The sequence below is a fragment of the Ursus maritimus genome, unplaced genomic scaffold (genome assembly GCF_017311325.1).
Source record: "Ursus maritimus isolate PB19 unplaced genomic scaffold, ASM1731132v1 scaffold_4, whole genome shotgun sequence".
NCBI lineage: Eukaryota > Metazoa > Chordata > Mammalia > Carnivora > Ursidae > Ursus > Ursus maritimus.
Genome location: NW_024426552.1, coordinates 93,820,887 through 93,836,642, shown reverse-complemented (window position 1 = coordinate 93,836,642; position 15,756 = coordinate 93,820,887). Strand labels below are relative to the sequence as shown.

Genomic DNA, 15,756 nt, shown 5'->3' with positions numbered 1-15,756 from the left:
AGGGAGGGAGGAAGGAAGGAAGGAAGGAAGGAAGGAAGGAAGGAAGGAAGGAGGGAGGGAGGGAGGGAGGGAAGGAAGGAAGGAAGGAAGGAAGGAAGGAAGGAAGGAAGGAAGGAAGGAAGGAAGGGAGAAAGAAAGAAAGAGGGCTCTCTTGATCTGGGATCAGCAGTTCTTTACAATTTTGCTACTGCCCCCATCTCTAAGTTTCTCCCTGTTTTCTCCCAGCCCATTTGGATACTAGGTGCCAGCGTAGTCGACTCTACCCTTCTGGCGCAGGCAGTCCTAAGCCTTGGTGCATACATTTGAAGCATATTTCTTGCTGTGCCCTCTACCCTGCCAAACCTCTTTATGCCACAGCTGGCACCCCAATTCTGATTGTGACCCATAGCAAATAGTTTGCCAGAGTTTTCTCCACTCTGATCCTGACCTGTGCAGCACTGTGTAAGTCGCTGGTGGGGTCGAGTCTGGCTCCTGCTCCTGGACCCTCCCTCCTGAACCCTGACCTTAGTTGGTGTGGCCTGTGGCCTCCCATGACCCAGCACGGACTGTTAGCTCCCCGGGTCAAGCTCTACAAGACCTACACAGAAATTAAACTGCCCTCATTGCTCCCTTTCCCACAGTTTTACAAATATATCAATCCACAGTCAGAATGGAAATGTATATGGTACCTGTCTCTGCAGTGGCTTTTCTTGCTTCAAGGAAGCAGAGCCCCACAACAGCATTACTGCCCTCAGTGTGGGTCTCCAAGGAGTGGGCTCCCAGGGTAGCCTGGTTTGTGCCGGGGCAGGTGGAGCAGCTCCTCCCAGCGCTGAAAAGCTCTTGAGGCTCTGTATCTGTGATGGACTGGGTGCCTTAATGAGGAGAAACATCTGCTTTTCAGTTGAGTGCTTATGAAAACCAACAGGCCTGCCTCCATTACCGTCTCCGGTGACTCCATCAAGTCTCACATTAGGCTTCCAGTCAACATCCATCGGACCTTCTGCTACTCACTGCTTCAAAGTCAACTTGAAGAACCATTCGATTCCATTTTTCTTTTGTGTATTACATACACACTGTGTTTCTCTTGATATGAATTAATAGGGACTTCATTTTGTTGTCACTGTTAACATCTTAGAAATCCTGATATGTTCCAGACAAATGTGATTCTAATGCCATTACATTTTCAGCCTATTAATCATTAATATTAATCTTGCAAATCATATAAGGAACGTGAGTTATAATGACTATTTAAATATACTTAAATGATCATTTTTAGCAGCAATATTATTTGCTAGTGAGATACTCTGGAGAGGACATTCCCAGGGGCCCTTCAATTATCATATGACATCATCTCCTGGCCCCACTAATAAGAACTGGGGATATTCAGAATCTATGAATAGTCTGCACATTGTTATAAAAAATCTACACAGGGGGATCTTCAAAATCTCAAAGCAAGACATCTCTAGCGATGCCTCTCCTGCCTTTTAGAAGTTTGATATTATCCACTTTTCTTTCTTCTCTACCTCTCTGTGGTTTTAATCGGAGCCACAACTGGGCTTGCTGTAAGAGCAAGATGTCACTCTCCTGCAGGCCAATATAAAGGAAGAGGCAGCATTCCACCCTTTCCATGGAGGGTTCAAATGAACCCTAATGGCTAGCTCTTCATATATACAGCAGGCCAGAGCTTTGTGCCTGCAGGTAAGTAAGCCTGGAATCTCTAAGGGCGTACTCTTAACAAATTACTCCCTCAACTTTCACACAAAAAAGCTATTATCGGATGACCTGTTCTTTCCTACGGTCCAATTCAGCTGTGTGAGTTTATCCAGTTGAGACAACAGAACCTCACTGGGCCGTGAAGAATGACATATTCATTACCTAAATAAATAATCCTAAGGAAAAATCTTCAGTATCTGAGGAAATTGAAATAAAATGTGAAAGGCAATTGTCAAGACATTTTGCTTACGTATAAAATATTCATGGGCTCTGCTAAACTCCCATAAAATACAATATACTCCCATCTCATGCTCCTCACAGGTTTCTAAAGCAAGAAATAATTTAAGATTTCCAGGTGGCATAATATTTAATACAAGCTCTAGACTGAGGCTGAGCGGCGAATCAAGTGAACACGAGTTCCTCTCTTCCTACCGAGGGGTACCAAGGTTCACTCAAAGGCAATTTGGTGAGGTTTATTGGCAAAAACTAAACTGGATGGAGACGAGAGGCCTGCTCCCTGCTGTCAGTAATTCAGAAAAGCTGATGTGGCATAAAGACAAGCAACAGCGCGCCATGGAGAATTTGCTAAGCCAAGTAAATCTCAAGGTTCTTTTTAGTCACTTTGACAAGACAACGGTCTCACTAATCCCTGGCGCTTAGAGCCAATCATCTATAATTTAGGAGTGGGCTGCGTCAGGTGCATGAATAAAGAACGAGGCCGACTGTGGTTTGACTCAGCCACATTATTTTAGTTTCAAACTTGCACTCACCCGATTTTGATTTTAGCAGCCTCTGATAATCAGGGTGAAGGACATAGCGAGCGTTCTCTGTGCTGTTGTTCCACACGATGATTTCTCCATCATAACTCCCTATATGAGCCCGAATGGAGAACATAAATTGCCAGGATGTTGGAAAACATGAGCAGCAGCAATGAGAAGTCAGTATTCGTGAATACCTTACTCAGAATCTGGCACATAGTAGGTACTCTGTATTTTTGGAAACATGAACAATAATAACTAGTATTTATTAAACTTTAGAACTTACAATCCTCATCATGTACCCGTATATTCAATGTGATAGAAATTACTGTCATCTTTTTATTTTATAGTAATAAGGCATTCAGAATAAGGGCTTTGCGATTGAACAACTTGAGTTTGATTCCCAGCTCTGCCACCTACTGGCTATTTAACTACCTGAGGCCACAATTTCCTCACCTATAAAACCAGGTTAAAATTATATTTATTTTATAGCATTGTGAAGAATGGAAAGTACTTAGAATAGTGCCTACCATATTAAAAGAACTGAAGAAATGTTCGTAATAATTACACTTTTTTTATTATTGAGGGCGAGCAAATCAAATCCTTCTTGGTTTCTGTTTCCCACGTCTGGTCTTGTGTGTGTGTGTGTGTGTGTTCTTTTCATTCCCTCCCTCCTATATTCTTTATTGAATAATGCTTTCTCCAATTCTAAAATTTTCCCTATAGAAAGTCCTTCCCTACTGTTCATCACAGAGAATACAGAAAAGCCCAAACAGTGAGACTTGGTCCGACCGAGCCTGTCCTGGGGAGGAGCGGTGCATGCCCAGCCTGCTGCTCTCCGTAGCGAGACCAGGGGAGCTCCTCATTGAGCAGAGTGTCAGTGTCGAGTGAAGAGCAGAAGGGAAGAGCTGAATTTGAGTGGAAATAAGGACGGAAACTTTCTTGGGATTTGGAGAAAGAAGAGGGTAATACATACTAAACTCTGTATTGTTCTGGAAAGAGCAACCTGTGTACTCAAAAATTGGCCAAGGAAGATTGATTTGCATGGATTAGCTGTACACAGGAGTAGCCATCTGCTCCTACAATTTTGAAATGCTCAGGTTGTAAAGTGCCTGATCAAACATGTTCAGATAGGACTGGTGGGATGCAAGTTGATAAAGAAATCGTCTATCCACCAGTTACAAAGGTATCTTATGACACTTTTGCAATAACCAAGATGCAGCGTTCTACTTTGTCTCCATCACATTTCAGTATGTGATACTCCCTGCAGGGGTGGGCTTTCAGCAGGTATAAAGCAAATTCAACTGCAGAGTTGGCCCTACTGGAATGAGGTAATTCCTGAAGAAAGTGGAGACGTAAGTGCACACAGAGCTGCAAACCCTCTATTGTAACACTCCACAGATATCCCAGTTCTTTTCCTGTAAGTTTTCATTCCTCTTAATTGATGACATTTTGAGTTCTATGAAAAAAACAACTTAGGCTGTCAAAATATGGACTCTCTAATTTCATGGCGCAATCTATCTTTATAAACTGTTTTCTTTGGCCAGAAATGATACAACAGTTTCTGATCCTCTTTCATATGTCACCTCAAAGCATGCCCATGCATCCTTATAAGGGCTTGGATTTGTAGGCATTTTGTGAGGCCAGTCTTCAACCAAAATTACTTAGACTAAATTGTGCCACAGGGTTAGTATGCTTCCATTATGAAACATCGGAGTGTCACAGAAGTATGACTTGTTCCCATTACCCCTAATGCTGTTTCAGGGAAAAAGACAATAAAAATAAAAGCTAACATTTACTGATAAGCTCACTGTGTGTCAAGCACTCTATTAAGCCCTTACACAGATTATCTTACTCAATCTTCACTATAGACCAAGATATTGATATGTTATTATTATTAACCAAAGAAAGCTATGACGGACAGTTTAAATAACTTGTTCAATATGAGGCATTGGATGGTGGTGGCACCAGGATCTGCAGCCTTGCTCCAGAGCTGACAGTCCTAACCACGAACGTGCCACCCTAGAAGTAAGGACCAAGAGTAAATATCAGTGCAAAGGCTAATTCTTCCAGAAATCTATCCATTTTGCAGTTCAGAAAAGCCTTTTTAAAAGTGACTAGGGGGGTGCCTGGGTGGCACAGCCATTAAGCGTCTGCCTTCGGCTCAGGGCGTGATCCCAGCGTTATGGGATCAAGCCCCACATCAGGCTTCTCTGCTATGAGCCTGCTTCTTCCTCTCCCACTCCCCCTGCTTATGTTCCCTCTCTCGCTGGCTGTCTCTCTCTCTGTCGAATAAATAAATAAATAAATAAATAAATAAATAAATAAATAAAATCTTTAAAAAATAAAAAAATAAAAATAAATAAAAGTGACTAGGCCAAAAGAAACCAAACGTTCACCCCTGATTGTCCAGAGAAGGTTCCATTAACCTGTAACAAGAGTTTGTGGAGGTAAAAATGCCGCACACAAGATATCATCACGGTGCTGGATTCCTCCTTTCCATTTTTCAGGCTGGATGAAGAATTGATTGCAGTTTTGCAGTCGAAACACAGTGATAGCCCTAGTAAAAAGGAAGTCGAATTTAGCTGTGGATCCAAACATGATAAAGATCTTGAGTCACCAGTATGCGCTTGTCATCTGTAATCCTGAACCTCCCACATTAAACTTTTTTTTAAAAAATTATTTTCTCTTTGAATTCCCTGGTACATTATGAATATTTAATATTAGAAAGTTAATTATCCTCTCATAGCCATTAACACCAAACATGTATGCATTTATCAGATTAATTATCTATCACCAAGCCTCTAAAGCAAAGTTTCCCCATACAGGTACCATAGAACTACTAAGAGTTTTTTGACAGTAACAATAAAAAAGGAGATGAGTCTGTGAAGAGATAATATTTGGTAGTTTAAACAAAATTAGTAAGGTTTCTTTTCATTAGAGATTCTAGAGTAGTTCACATGTTAACATGCCCTGTGGCATTTTCCGGACTTACCTGACCGCAGAGTCCTATGTCGGATAGCATCACGAAGAGCTATATTTTGTGAAACACACTTGGAAAATGCCACTGCAAAGGAATAGGACTCTGGACAGACACATTTTGAGCAGAAATAATAGTTTTAAAAAGACCACTATCTTGGAGCACTACTGTGAATTTGACAGGCCAGAATGGGCAGGAAACAAAACGCCTGGGGCCTGGTAGGGAAGGGAAGAGCCTGAACATTAGATTGTGAGGCATCAATACCACCTTGTTTCCACTTGATGTTTGAAGTTCTGGCTACCGGACTGTACTAAGCCTCTCTCTCCTTCTAGAGACATACACATCTCCAGTGAGCGTTAGTAACCACAGGCGTGGTGTCTTCACCCTCACTCTCTCTTCATCTACCCGAAACCTTGCTTCTGTACCCACCACCCCAAAGGTCTCCAAATTGCTCCATCACTGTAACTCTTCACTCTCTGAAGGATGTGGCTTTCCACTCCTGAAAATTCTTTTCTTTCCAGTATATACTGCTTGTCTTCCTGCCTCCCTGATCTTTTATTCCCCATTCTCTATTTTCTTTTCCCTTCTTTCTTCCCTTCTTTCAATATAGACACTCCTTACTGTCATTCCTCTCTTCCTTTCTCCTACTCAAATGGGCTCATTCAGGGATTCTATCTACCACCACAAATTGTAATCTCGCGTCTATGAAAATGGTTCCTAAATTTATCTACATTCATAACTTTCCCCAGTGTTGAGAAGTTCCCACTTGCCGGGTGGTCATTCTGTATAATGTCACCATCAGCAACATATCAAGAAATCAGAAGTTTTCATCTTCCATCCACACCAGGCCTCAGTCCTAAATTCCCTAATTTGGTTGCCAGACCAGCAGTCCACCTTCCTGTGTGTTCTCTTGCTTGGTCACATCAAATACTTAGATTTCCCCTCTGGGATATGTTACCATACTCATTCCTTCCTTTTTAGTTTAAACAGCCAATGACAGCTTCCTAGTTCTGTGCTCACTACCTCATCGCTGAATGATTGTAACAGCCTCTTAACCAATGTCATTGTCTTTAGTCTACCCACCTCCAGCACATGTTTTACTCTGCCACTAGATTAATCATTCCATTTGGGGGCTTTTCATCTATATTCATTTCGCAAACATTTTTTTTGTTTCCATGTGGAAGTCCATATTCAGGTACTGCAGGAGATAGAGCCATGAGCATAAAATGACTAAAATAAAACTTTTTAAAGCTAAAATACTTAAATAAATACTTAAATACTTAAAATAAAAAGTGAAATGTGGTAAATGCCACGGAAGTACTGATCAATTGCCAAGGAAGCCCCGCTATAGAAATCACAGAAGGTTGAGTGAGGGGTCATTTTTGAACTGGACCATAGCAGGTGAGTAGGATTTGGGAGAGGAAGGCACTCTAGGCAGAGAAAACAGCTTGGTCAAATATAAGTCTAGTGCCTCATTAAAAACGTTTATTAGTTTTCCATTCTCTACACGGCATATTTTAAACATGCAGGCTTATTATTCAAGACCCAATACTATTTGGGTCCAATCTACTTTTTTAGAATTAGTTCTCTCTATTCTTCCACCTTTGATATTCAAAGTAAAATATGAATGCCCAGGTGAATATTTGACAGAACAACTGGAAGCCATAGGGTAAATATGGTTCATCTTCCTAAGTGTTAATTTTATTTAAAGAGTTTGGGGACAATATTTTTATTTTAAAATAGGATAGATGAATTTATATAATAGAATGCAAAATTCACCTGGATTTAAAAGGTAGAATACAAGGCCTCAAATAAATTTCTTGCTTATAGGAGCTGGTTCTGAACTGCTAGAGGTATTCAGAGGCTAAGTTTCTGAAGCACACTTTCTTGTTCAACACAAACGATACCTTTATTGTTCTCTAAGCACCCTTCACATTTTTAGCTGCTTTGTTTTCATTCATGATGTGCTCATCCATCCCTCTATGGACTTCCTTTCACATACAGTCCCACATCTATCTATCCATACACCCATTCTCTAAGGCCCATCTTGTTTTGGTAGGCTTCCTTAAGAACTAGACTTGAAAGACATATTTCCTTCTTCTCCTCTCTCACACTGCTCACATATATATAATAAATATATACAGTTACACTCCTCTGCTAGATTATAAATTCTTAGAAACCAGGGATCTTGTCTTATTCTGTAACCCCATAATAACAATCATTGTGACCTGCTTATAGAGGGTATTCAATTAATAATTGTCAATAAATGAAAAATTCTCTGTCCAAATGTCACCTCCTTAACTGAGCCTTCTGTGACCAGCCTATCTAAAGACTCTCCATTGACGGTTAATATACAAAATATATATATTGGGGCGCCTGGGTGGTGCAGTCGTTAAGCGTCTGCCTTTGGCTCAGGGCGTGATCCTGGCGTTCTGGGATCGAGCCCCACATCAGGCTCCTCTGCTGGGAGCCTGCTTCTTCCTCTCCCACTCCCCCTGCTTGTGTTCCCTCTCTCGCTGGCTGTCTCTGTCTCTGTCAAATAAATAAATAAAAAATCTTTAAAAAAAAATATATACAAAATATATAAAGAATTTATGCAACTCAACACCAAAAAATCCCCAAATAATTCAACTAAAAAATAGAGGATATGAATAGACATTTGTCCAAAGAAAACAGACACTTAGAAAGATGTCTAGTATCACTAATCATCAAGGAAATGTAAATCCAAACCACTGGGTGGCTCAGTTGGTTGAGTGTCTAATTCTTGATCTCAGTTCAGGTCTTGATCTCAGGGTTATAAGTTCAAGCCCTGTGTTGGGCTCCACACTGGGTGTGGAACCTAGTTTAAAACAATCACCACCACCACCACCACCACCACCACCACCACCACCACCACCACCAGTTATATAACACCTCGCACTTGTCAGAATGGCTAAAAACACAAGAAATAACAAGTGTTGGAGAGGACATAAAGAAAAAAGAGCACCCATGCACTGTTGGTAAGAATGTATATTGGTGCAGCCACTGTAGAAACTAGCCATTGTAGAAAACAATATCGAGGTTTTTCAAATAATTAAAAATAGAATTACCATATGATCTAGTAATTCCACTACTGGATATTTATCCAAGAAAATGAAAACACTAACTCAAAAAGATATATGCACCCCTATGTTTATTGCAGCACTATTTACAACTGCCAAGATATGGAAGTAGCACAAGTGTCCATCCATAAGTGAATGGATGAAGCAAATGTGGATAAAAAGGATACACACACACACACACACACACACACACACAAAAAGAGAATGAATAAAGAATGAAAGAAGAATGAAAAAAGAATGAAATCCTGTCATTTGCAACTACATGGATAGATCTGAAGGGTATAATGCTAAGTGAAATAAGTCAGTCAGAGAAAAACAAATACCATATGACTCCACTCATATGTGGAAGAAACAAAATAAATGAACAAAGAAAAAAAGACACAAACCCCAAAAAGGCTCTTAAATATAGAGAACAAACTAGTAGTTGCTAAAAGGGAAATTGGTGGGCGGATGGGCAAAATAGGGGGATTAAGAGTACATTTATCGTGAGGAGCACTGAGTAGTGTTAAATATACTTCAATAAATAAAAGAAAAGAAAATTTGAGGAGGGGAGCACTATTACTTACTTACTTGGATTTTTCAATCAGAATAAAACTTGATTTAAATTAAAAGATAAAGTGAAAACGCTCCCTCTTGAGTCTCTCATCCCTCACCCTACATCATTTCTCCTTATTACACTTATCATTAGGTGATATTGTGGTCTATATTTACTTGTTTATTTACTGTCTCCACTACCAAAAATAAGCTCTAGGAGAGCAGAGACTTTATTTCCTTTCTGTATCAGCAGTGCTTAGAATAGTACCTAGCACATAATGGGCATTTAATAAATATTTGTGGAATTGATATATGGATTATTCTTTCTTTAAAAAATCAATAATTTTAATACTAATATTCTTTTAATAATATTAATATGAGGCTTAGCAAGGTAAGATACTATAAATAAGGTACTTTGAAATTCTGAATTTGCCACGAATCTCATAAGAGCTTTACACGCATATATTTTTAATTTTTTCTTTACCAAATGGTAAGTTTGGTTGAAGAGATTACCCTTTGGGGATGGAGTGAGGTGGGAGTGAGAGGGAAGAGGTCAACCCCATATCTCTTCTATTATCTCTCAGTCAAAAATCAATGTCAAATGTCTTTTTGCCAAGATACCCATTTTAACTAGATATATTTAGGTAATACGAGTCAAAGACACAAAGTGCTTTCCATAAGATGGTATAAAAACTATCCCTTCCGATATTTGACCTTGTGTGTCAAAATGTTGAGAAACTAATTAGCTGCCATCATTCCCTTAAAAACCTAACCTGAAACTTTCAACTGAAATGACAGTTATCCTTAAAATACCTTAAGAATCCACACTGTATTTCTCACTTTGTCCATTTCAAAGATAACTTTTTTTTAAGTTTGTACTTTTGCCAAGAGTTAAATTGAAGTGCAGAATGAGCCAATTTTAAGGCATTTTAGGAGTCTGAGAGATTTGTTCTCTTGACATTGAAGGAGTTTACTAGCTCCATTCCACACTTCCCATCTGAGATCCTGAGTCACTGTGTCATCTGTGAAGATGATCAGATCTCTTGCTCAGAATGTAGATATAATGACCAATTCTGTGAGAAAAAATTAATTCACCTGTCAAGTACAAAAAAAGTACAAAAGAGAAAAAAATGTTTAAAAAAACAACTTTTTTTTTTTAGGATGAATAAACTGGGAAAATAACTTCTACCGGAACTTATCATGTAGTCATTGCCATGGAGAGAACAAAAGAATACAATCAACTATTTGTTCCCTCAGAGGCTAATTGTTCATGTGATGTTTGTCCAATTATCATAAGAATCTATCCTTGTTCAGTCCATTGTGCTTTTTAGGCTTAAAAAAGGTATCTCAAAGGCAGAGAATGAGTTCAATATAAATCACTTCATTTTTTTTTTTCCTAAAATTCTTGGAGTCAAATTTTGTACCCCAAAGCCATCATAAAATTAGATTTGAGGATTATTTATGAAATTCCAAATAAAAGTTATTTCCCCCTCCTGACTTCCAACATGGTTATTCAGAGTAAGTTACACTTTGGAAATGTTCATTCTGGTTCTCATTCTAATAATAGAAACCAAGTGAGTCACACAGAATTATAGTTCCTTAGTAAAGCAATTATTAAGAATTTAATATCTTGTGATAGGTACGTTTTATTGTTGAGGAACTTCAAATCCCTAATCTAATTTCACTTAAAAATACTTTTAGAAATCAGGTTATATCAACAGCTATTTACTGAGCACCTACTTTTACAGAGCTTTGTGAAAGATGCAATCAATAATCTTTCAGAATCACTTGAACTTATACAAAAGATTCTCTTTTTTATATTTGTATAAGTCTAGTTATTTTACAGAGATAAAACCTTCATAAATAGAGGTTTTTCTTTTAACAGGAAGGAAAGAAATACAGTGGGAAAAACTAAAAGCCTGAGCCTATTTTTATAAAGTATAGAATCATAGAATTTTAGGGCAGGATAAAATCTTAAACTACTATGATTATTTACTTCATTTTATCAGAACTATACATATTACATGCAAATGCAAAGTTAATTGATCATCTATTCATTTAATTTTACCAATGTAAATATGACCAGGTATTTAACCAGGCATTACGTAATTGACCCTATGTCAATTCACAACTTTGTCTCTAAATATATTTTGCTTAAAATGGTAAGAAACATGTTTCTAGAAGTTCTGAATTTGGGGTTTCTTCTTTTTAACAGATTTGACATATTCTCTAGATATTAATGAATGCATTTCTAGAACATGGGCTCGAGAATTCAGGTTTTGCTTAGGACCATTTCACAGTGGCATTTATCATATCCTGCCTTGTGTGAGTTGACTCCCCAATTAGAATCTGATGGCCATGAGAGCAAGATCATGCTTCTTCATATTCAGTCCACCGTAGTTCCTAACTCAGTGCTTTCTACCTAGGTGCAGTTTAAAAATATTTGTGGGAAGGATAAAGGAAAAATAATAGTAAGCTCAAACTTTGAGGTGTTAATTTTTTTTTATTTTTTATTTATTTATTTTTAAAGATTTTATTTATTTATTTGACAGAGACAGAGACAGCCAGCGAGAGAGGGAACACAAGCAGGGGGAGTGGGAGAGGAAGAAGCAGGCTCCCAGCAGAAGAGCCTGATGTGGGGCTCGATCCCAGAATGCCGGGATCACACCCTGAGCCAAAGGCAGACGCTTAACGACTGTGCCACCCAGGCGCCCCATTTTTTTTAAAGTTAATTTTAATTTAAAACATATTTTTCTAAAATTTTTTAATTTAAATTAATTTAGTTAACATGTAGCATATTATTAGTTTCAGGGGTAGAATTTAGTGTTTCGTCAGTTGCATATAACACCCAGTACTCATTGATAAAACGTGTTTTTTATGTGTTTCTTCAAACACACAAAACTGATTCCCTAGCTTTGATTGACATAACCAACCTATTCAATCAGATTACTTGTTAAAGAGAATATAGTTGGTCTCCTATGACTTAATGACTGCATTTGTAACTCAGGAATGGTGAAAAGAGCGTGGACTTTGGCACGGGAATTCCAATTCAGCTGCCTACTAGCTTTGTAATGTTGGCCAGACCACTCATTTTCTCAAGCCGCATCTTCTTGCTTGTGAAAGAGGACTGGTGATATTTACATTCCTGGTTTACTGTAAAGAGAGAATAGACTTGAATAACTATCCTGCTTACTTCTTATCCAGAGTGTGACCATGAGTAATTAATCTAATTCCCAGATTTCCTGTTATCTAATAAACATTAATTAAGTCATTCAACAAATATCATTGAGCATCCACTAAGAATCAGACACCACACACACACACACACACACACACACACGTTAAATGCTATAATCTAGTTCTGCGTTTTTTGTTTTGTTTTTGTTTTTTAAGATTTTATTTATTTGAAAGAGAGAGAGACAGCCAGCAAGAGAGGAACATAAGCAGGGGGAGTGGGAGAGGAAGAGACAGGCTCCCAGCAGAGGAGCCTGATGTGGGGCTCCATCCCAGGACCCTGGGATCATGACCCGAGCCGAAGGAAGACGCTTAACAACTGAGCCACCCAGGCACCCCAAGTTCTGTGTTAAATAAAGTACAGGAAGCTAGATAGCACAAAGACAAATAGGGGGCATATTTCTACCCTGGGAGTAAAGAGAGATGTCCTGGTGGAGAACATGAATGAACAAGACCTGAAACAGGGATAACAGCCACAGGAACAATGTTTGGAGAGGGATTTCTAGAGAAGGGGAGAGAATAAAGGCAAGGGAGTATGAACAGTATGGTTTACATGGGAACGCCCTGATAGCAGGTTCCTATATTTGAGTTTGAAAAGTACCCAAGTGGGCACCTGGCTGGCTCAGTCAGAAGAGTGATCAACTATGCATCTTGGGGTCATGGGTTCGAGCCCCACATTGGGTGTAGAGATTACTAGAATATATCCACGAATGGGTAAGAATGATACTAAGAATAGATCCAGACCAGAGGGAGCTTCAAAGTATTTTATAGACAGTCTGAAAGGGGTTAAACATGGAAGTGACATAGATAGAATGCACTGTAGAAATTATTATAGGTAAAATGTGCAGAATCTATTTAAGAAATAAAATGGGGGCATTACTAGAGAAAAGGACAAATTGGAAGACTGTGACATTCATCCAGGTAGAAATGATGCCCTGAATGATATAGTTGTAGTAGCAATAGGAACAGGTTTGAGAAATGTTTAGAATATAAAATAGGTAACACTACTTGTTTGTGATGTTAAATGAGAAGGAAAAACCAAGGTGGATATTCTGATCTCCCGCTGTTAACCAAAGCTCTGAAGCTAAGAGGAAGAAAGCGGGGTTTGAGGAGGGAAAAAGTAATAAATTCAGTTTAAAATATGTTGAATTTGAGATTGCAGGCAGACATGTCCAGAAAGCAAATGGATAAGTGAGCTTAGAGAGATAAGAGTTGACGATAAAGACTGAGATATCTATAAAATATTGCCTACCTTTCAAATGAAGCTAAGGATTAAGTTAGGTAATGTATGTGAAGGGCCTATTGTTACAAAGCACTTGAAATAAAATAAATCAGGTGCATATTTAGGTACCTTACTCAATAAATGTACTATCTACCTTATCCTCGGCAAAATTATCAAACCAATCTCTTTTTTAGGTAGGGCCTGAAGTTAAACCTATAGCTTAACTTAAACAACCTCCCTCTAGGTTTTAAAGAAAGCTTAATAAGCTGTCAATCTTCCAGCTATTTCTTCTCTAATCACTAAACTCTTAAAGAATTGGCTTAATGGACCATCCTTCCCCCACTATAACCAGTTGACCTGTCCTCTTGCTACTTTGTTAAATGCCTCCTGATATAAAGGACCCTGCCAAATTCTGGTAAAATCTGCCCTAACATAAAGGCTTTGACTTAGGAAATATAATTTTTTAAAGATTATTTATTTGAGAGAAAAAGAGAGTGCCTGTGCGCGCGTTCACGAGCAGGGGGAGGGAGGGTCAGAAGGAGAGGAACAAGCAGACTCCCAGATGCCAGGGCTCGATCCCAGGACCCTAAGATCATGACCTGAGCCAAAGTCAGTGGCTCACCTGACTGAACCACCCAGGCACCCCAGAAATAAACTTTTCAAATCTACCAATATAAAAGCGAAATAATACAATTGAGGATGCATTCCTTCAACTTTCAGTTCTAAGTAGAGATCCAAATCCTGACAACATTGTGGAAGATGGAAAAGATGGGGAAAGATGGAAGGAGTGGTAACTGTTCCTTCTCTCATTTCAGTCTTCCCAAAACTCCCTAAGATTATAGAAAGTCACCACCACCCATCCAGAGAGAGCAGAACATCAGGTGTTCCTTTCCGTCCACCCTCCCTCCCTCCTTCTTTTCACTCTATGCCTAATGTGGGGGCTTGAACTCGCTAGCCAGAGATCAAGAGTCGCACACTCTATGGACTGAACCAGCCAGGCGCCCCAGGTGTTCCTTTAAACCACTTCTAAAGGACTCTACTCATTTCATCTTTTAAAACTGACTTGCATAAGCAATCAAAAAAGCCTTACCTTTGATGCTAATTTCTAACTATGGATATCTTAAAAATATAATTAAGAAAACAGTGTCTCCAAACTTTTGACTTACACTGATGAATTCTTAAAATTCTTTTTTGTTATGTTCAAAATTTAAGTTGGACCAGCTGTATACTTCACATCTACCATGCCGTAATATTTGAGAATTAAACTGACTTATTGCCACAGACTAATTATAGAAATACTTAGGCCATAGTCTGTTGAGAGATAAGTCATTAATGGATCATGATTGTTCCTAGGATGTGAAGAAGCCTTGTCTTTCAAAGGTGAGGATTACTCAATTCATTCTTGATATCAAGTAGAAAAATCTGGATTATACTTTCTTTCCTAATAGTCAAACTACCCCTGAAAACTGAGCTGTAAGTGGCATTATGTTTTCTAGTCTGCGTATGCACATTTGCATTAGAAGGAAAAGCCTTTCCTGTGATCAATAAAAGTCCCCAAATATATACTGCTAATTTTCTAGGTATAAAATCTGATTTGGATCCTAGCTTCAAATCATTAAGATCAAAATTCCATAGTGAATAATGTTGGGCAAATTACCTATTAGAGCCATATTTTGTGAACTGTTGAATTCATGGACAATGTATTTTCTGCAAATATCACACTTTAATTTTCCTAGTGCTTATACAATGCCATAGAAAAGGTCCTGTTTATGATCCCTTGGTTCTCTCAGGAGAAAAAGAAAGAGAAGTAATTTTCCTTATAATGAAATGGAAGAATTGCTCCTCGAGAACAGTAAGCAGGCCGTGAAAGGCCTCCGTCTGTACTGATATGAAGGAAGTGCTAATACAGAATCCCGTGGTCTATTTCCCTCTTTGCTGTAATTTAAAACAAGTTAACAAGAGAGGAAGAAATCAGTTTCCTTTATAGTTGAAAGAATATAATTTATACATCAGGAATTTATTGACCATAAAATTTAGGAGACTTTTGGAGTTAGTACTCAGGAAGTGGTATTGTGTCCCTGTCTGGAATGGTTAAAGAAAAAGATTCCAAAAGCCAGAAGAAAGCCTTCGAACACCTCTCAAAGCTGCTTGAGCTACGTGATCTTATAATGTTTTCGTTACTAAGCATTGAGTCAATCGGACCAGTTTTCACTCACGTAACTCACCAGCAAGTTA

General features: G+C 38.6%; 1 protein-coding gene across 2 annotated transcripts in view; it reads right to left on the bottom strand.

Annotated features, from left to right (window-relative positions):
- Positions 1–15,756, bottom strand: part of WDR49 (WD repeat domain 49) — a 125,091-nt gene that overhangs the window by 33,626 nt on the left and 75,709 nt on the right. Inside the window, exons 10-14 of one of the 2 annotated variants that reach the window (XM_040621645.1) lie at positions 6,389–6,392; positions 5,860–5,881; positions 4,880–5,010; positions 2,463–2,561; positions 669–833 (exon numbers count right to left, since the gene is read on the bottom strand). In XM_040621645.1, coding sequence (XP_040477579.1) covers positions 669–833; positions 2,463–2,561; positions 4,880–5,010; positions 5,860–5,881; positions 6,389–6,392 — 421 coding nt within the window. The remainder of the gene's footprint in view (positions 1–668; positions 834–2,462; positions 2,562–4,879; positions 5,011–5,859; positions 5,882–6,388; positions 6,393–15,756) is intronic. The other variant, XM_040621644.1, reaches the window with a different exon arrangement.